This window comes from Geospiza fortis, unplaced genomic scaffold (genome assembly GCF_000277835.1).
Source record: "Geospiza fortis unplaced genomic scaffold, GeoFor_1.0 scaffold147, whole genome shotgun sequence".
NCBI lineage: Eukaryota > Metazoa > Chordata > Aves > Passeriformes > Thraupidae > Geospiza > Geospiza fortis.
Window position 1 is genome coordinate 3,565,235 of NW_005054372.1, and position 5,823 is coordinate 3,571,057.

The 5,823-nt window shown below is 36.9% G+C and overlaps 1 protein-coding gene across 2 annotated transcripts in view; it reads right to left on the reverse strand.

Moving 5' to 3' along the window:
• Positions 1 to 5,822, reverse strand: part of KIAA0232 (KIAA0232 ortholog) — a 28,739-nt gene extending 22,917 nt beyond the window's left edge. For both annotated transcript variants that reach the window (XM_031060086.1, XM_031060085.1), the window contains exon 1: positions 5,754 to 5,822. In XM_031060086.1, the coding sequence (XP_030915946.1) occupies positions 5,754 to 5,801 (48 nt within the window). In that variant the 5' untranslated portion in view covers positions 5,802 to 5,822. The remainder of the gene's footprint in view (positions 1 to 5,753) is intronic.
• Between the last annotated feature and the right edge of the window lies 1 nt (position 5,823).

Below are 5,823 nucleotides of genomic sequence, written 5' to 3' on the forward strand. Positions count from 1 at the left end.
AATCATCTTGTCAAGGTGCCATTCTACTTAAGAGGAAAAGAAAGACTGTTCCCTTGCTACAAATTCCAGAAGTCCTTTTTTCTCAGTTCTTTATCACTATTGCAAAGTGTAAGGCAGATTATGCAACAGTGCCCTAGGCCAAATGTCACACAGATACCATTATCTCTGGAGGCAGCAATAGCTGGCCAAAGTAACCCATCAATAAAACCATGCTCAGATGCACAATCATAACCAATTTGTTCATTTGGCCTGCACTAGCAGATTATTTCTTCAAAGAAGGTTTATGTACAGAACTGTAATAACTGCCTGGATGCCCCACCCCTGCAAATGTTGAAGGCCAGGTTGGATGGGGCTCCAAGCAAACTGGTCTAGTGGGAGGTGTCCCTGCTCATGGCAGGAGGTTGGAATGAGATTATCTTTAAGGTTCCTTCCAAACCAAACCATTCTAGCATTCTATGAAAGTTTGACAGTTCTGCACTTCAAGTAAGAAAGATGACAAACACTAAGAAAATTTCAACAAAATCTTATTTTAGACATATCTCAAGTCTGTGCTGAAAGCAAGGCACATTTGAGAATAAAATTATCATTTTAAATTTTTAACAAAACTGTTCACTAGACCCACACTTGTTCCTCTACATGATCCCATATGATAACACAAGTATCAGAAGAGTTATATGCCCTCCTCATGACTCAAAGTAAGCAAAGCCAATGCTCTGTGCTGTTAGCATGCCACACCTGAGTAATTTAAAATAAATTACTGTTACAAAGTTTCACCAATTATGTTTCTATGTTATCTCCAAGCAGTAATTTCTTAGAACAGTGGGATGGAAGGCACTGTGTGTTCTTGTCAAATATATTAGAGTAGTTCTCTTTCAAAATTCATCATGGAATCTATCAACCAAGACTAGCTCTTGCTTTAACACGTTGCACACTGTTTTGTGTTAGCAGATTTTGAGAGCTTGGTTAGTTCAGAATGGACCACACTGCCTGAACCCCATTATGGCAGGCCTTGGGAGATCAGCAGCCCTGGACACTAGGATGTCTCAGGATGTGCTGGGGACCAGCTTAGGTAAAGTGGCCCCTACACTGGGAGAAGGAAAGTCTTGGAGCACTGGTTTCATCCGTGCAGAAAATAAGATCACAAGAAGTTGTCTCCTTTTCTCATTCTTAAAAAGTCCTCACACAGCAGAAGGACACAGCAACTGGTTGAACTGAAACTCTGGCACCATCTTGGGGTGCAGCTTCATGTGTCACACTGCACGTGTTTGGTGACTGAACTGCAACAACACAGAGGAGACCTGCTCGCTCTATTGAACAACACCAATTTTAGCAGAAAAGTAGTCAGGTACAAGCTAATTAAGCTTGGATTTGTCACCAATGGACAGGCACATAAGTAATTTCAATATTATTACTAGGAAACGTACCTATTGAAAAGTCTTACATGTATCAGTCTCCATATGTAACCTCTAATTCCAACCTTGCGCCCAGTATCCACCTTGTAAAAGTAACACATGTGAATTTCTAAACTCTTATTTATTTAATAAATTTCTGAGTCTCAAAGATACTGCCTTCTGTCTTTTTACAATAACATTACAAGTAATGACAAGTTTCATTATTCAAATACAAAATAATGTACTTTCAGAATTAGGAGGTTTAAACAAAAAGAACCTCCACTTGCACCTGAACAAACGGATCATGTTTCTACAAACAACAACAATACAACGAATCACCAAGCTATTTAATGCTGACAGATCAGCTGTTTTTACTTAAAATTTGAGGTAGTAATTTGAGGATAATATTTCTTATTTTCATCAAAGTACTTTATATAAATATTCCCCAGTCCTAAGCATTAGGATTTTTTACCCAATGTTTCATTAGAATGGATATCCATCCCTACTTGAGCAGTTAATTGCAAAACAACCTTCAAAAATTTCTTCCATACTTTAGCAGGATAAAAATTAAGACAAAATCTCTACTCAAGGTCAATATTAACAATCTTTTTAAAATTTGAGCAATTATTCAGCATGTCTTTAAACTGCTATTTATTCAAGTGTTTCAGAAAAAATAAACTTTAGAACTACAGTAAGAATAGCAATTGATTGCTACATTAGAGTACTTGTCTTAAAGTCTTTCTCACCATCATTCTGTCTCCATTTTCTGGAGAGTTGCAATGTACTTACATTTCCTCTGCTCCTGACTGCATCAAGAGCATCTGCAGCCAAAGACTCATTTATACAAATACAGGCAATTTGAGACACCAAAATGCTTGTCACACAAAAAATACTGTCCTCAGAATGTACACCCATTAACAATTTGCATTCTCACATATACCAGATGGCGCCTGAACACACTTAGTCCACAACAGCCTCTGCCATGGCAAAGACACAGAGGCAGAGCAGCTTCTTTGACTCTTCATTCTCCACAATGTAGGAAATGTTTTAGAAATAAACACCAAATTTGGGCTTCTTCAAGTCATATATTTGTTTTCAGCACTGTGAAATTAAAACTAAACCTTGGATTTCTGTCTCAGATTAGTGTTTTACAGCATTACTCTTCTTAACACAAGAGGAAGAACAGAAGTGAAGCAAAACTAAGCTACCAAACGAAGCACCTAAGTATGAATGTAAAATATAAATTAAGTATAAATGTATAAATGAAGTACCCTAAGAATGAATACTGTGGAAATGAAAACCCACAAGAGGTTATTTCAAAATACTTGTTTCAACCACTAAATGGAAGTCTGACAAAAAAAGTACTTACTGCTATCAAGCCAATTTTCATATAATCTATTTTATCACTTCCTCTCTCCATCAAGCACCTTCTTGAAGTGATCACCCAATTTTAAGGCTTTTGGTTACTGGTAGGGGAGGAGGCAGACTGTCTGCCATTTCTTAACACATTATTGGTTTAAATAGGTAAATGCAAAAATCAAAATTACATTAACCATATCTCTGTAATTTGCTATGAGAGTTAGAAAAGTTACTACTGACCCTCATTACCTTTTCATCCTCCACACACTTTTCTCTCTAAAATGATCAGGCAACAAAATCCTAAAGTCTTCACTGAATTGTCACCCTGATTTGGCTCTTTTGTGCGTGTTTGTTTGTGTGTGCCTATACACACTCTGTCTACAGACACACACAGGGTAAAAACCACAATCACTTCACTTAAATACAATTTTATTTAAATAGATTCAAGTTGAAATCCCCTAGGACTTTTTCCCAGTTATTCTCATTAAAGGGACTCAAACTTGCTTGTTTTACTCCAATACTAAGGTTGAAAGAAGAGATTAGGCTGCAAGAGCAAGTGTTCCCCCATCCATGTGAGCAGATTGGCATTTCTGCATCCACCTACTTTGCAAAAGGGATCACAGAAGGTAAGAAAAACTATAAAAAAGCTCCACAACTGATCATGTGGACTATTTATCAGGCCACTTGCAAAAAGAGAACATCCTAATGAACACATCTACCTCATCTGACAACAAAAAAAATCACAGGTAAACATTTCTCAGATGATTCAGAAAACTGTTTAAAAAATTCAAGTGGCACTGGAAAAAAAGTATATATTTGTATCTCAACAATTTTTATAAATACTCCTTACACACAACTGATCTACCATTTCAACTACAGTTCACAGAGTATTTTTATCTTTTTGCAGTGACGAAACCATGAAGATTGTATGGAAGAGCTTGAATGCCTCAGCAAAAATATTATTTTAAGATTATCTTTTACAGTCCAAAATCTATTCATTATTCCCATCAGATCAGCACACAAACTTAAATACAAAAACCCAACAACATCAGAAATGTGTTTCAAAAATCAGAAATAAAAGGTATTACTAGCATTTAAGTAGGATCTCACCCTTCCCTTTAATTCTGGTGGAAAAAATTATAAGTCTCTATTTCTTTCAAGCAATGCTTGTGTTAAACTACCTACAAAGCAGCTTTAAGTAAAAACTTTTTTTAAAAGGTTTAAAGGTTCATTTCTGTGTTTCAATATACATTATAAAAATTATGACCTGCAATTTCATTAATGACAAAAAATGTGCAAGCTTAATTGTATGAGCAGGCAACAGAAGCCAAAATAGCTCTGAAATAACTCAAGTCTACAGGTTGCAGATTATAGGTTAATGTTGAACACTAACAAGGTGACAGAGGTCAAAGGTGAAGTTATTTTTCAACCTTTCAGATCTCATGTATTTTTATTCTTTCAAAACTGTAGTTGAATAGTTTCTTTCCTTCTCTGTTAAAGATTATTAATAAATTCACCTCCTTCCTTTTGCTCTGCAACTAAATTTCTCTATATAACATAAATTTAGTTTTAAGTGATGATTCTTGATTTTCAGCTATGTGGAGATGGATCAAGAGTGTAATTTCTGAAGTTAAGAATCAATCATCAGTATTCCTGCAGTCTATGTATGAGACCTACATTTTATTGTTCATAAAATGAGTATACAAAGACAAACATATCCTCAAGAAAGACATTACTTCTTGCAATTATTTCTCTGTGTTTGCTTCATATTCAAATTAACTTCTGTGGTAGTTGGAGTGCTGACCTCAATATTCTGTAACTTTGAGAGCAGAGCAAATTACCAACAAAACTGTACTTTGCATCACTTTGTTAGGATAATAAGTAATGGGAAAATGGGAGGTCAGAAATCTCCCAGTTAGTCAATTAGCAATTTGGTAACAGAACAAATATTCAAGTAAACTCACAGTGAGCCAGAACATGATGGCAATGCTGCTGAAGGTGGTGGGAATAACCACCACATCTTCCCCACTTCCTTCATTACTTTGTCACAGCCTTGCTGGCACAAGTGCCTGTGCCACAAATCTGACCAGGAAACCTCTCTGGGTTAACATTTCCTCTGCCCCAACCAGGTTAATCTCAGGAAACTGACTCACTTTCCCAAACCAGTTGTGCACATAACCACCCAAATGCTTGTGCAAGCACGAGCTATGACTAGGAAGGTGTGGAGAGCAGTAACGCAACCAGGCTGCAGAGGTGGGGTAGCTGCTTCTTACAGCACTGACAGATCAGAATATTTATAGTTCTGTAAACTAAAAAAACAGGTTCTCATTTTTGCTGTCTGAAAAATCTCCTTGGAGAGCTTCCTTTGACTTGTGCTACAGATCATTCTTTCTTTTTAAACATTGCCTTCAACTGCTTCTCCCTTTGTCCACTCGTCTGCTCAACTACACACTATCTGCTGCCTCTGCTGTCTTCCTTCAACCTGCTGCCTTCACTTCTCCTCACCTGCTCTAGAGTCAGTGCACTTCTATCCCACTTCCACTCAATCCTGTAACCTGGAAAGTGAACATTTGCTACTATACATGGCTTTTTATTTAGGAATTCTGGATTACACATGTTGCATGCACAGAGCAAGATGGCTTCTGCCCACATGTTCCAGTCCTTTCTATCCACACACAACACAAAGCCAACTAAGAATTTTTAGAATTACCTTTATGCAAAGTTTTGTGGTAATTTCAACTCAAACTGGTGCCCCTGACAAGAATAGGGAAGGGTTTACAGAAAGGAAAGCATGACACCACATAGTACAGCATCTCTTGTGAAATCATTCTAACATACACCGATATCATGATTACTAAATAAAAATAAGCAATTCTCGAAGAACTCTTGGCAAACTAGCACTTTAAGAAGCCACAAATTAAAATATAAGTATCACAAGCAAAATACATCTAGCACAAAGAAGGACATAAAGCCTTAAGAATCTACTAAATAGGCCAAACTTACTTCATCAGAAGCAGAGCGAAGACACTGGACAGCAGCCTGTTTTTTCATTTCCTCTAGTGTTAGATCAGAG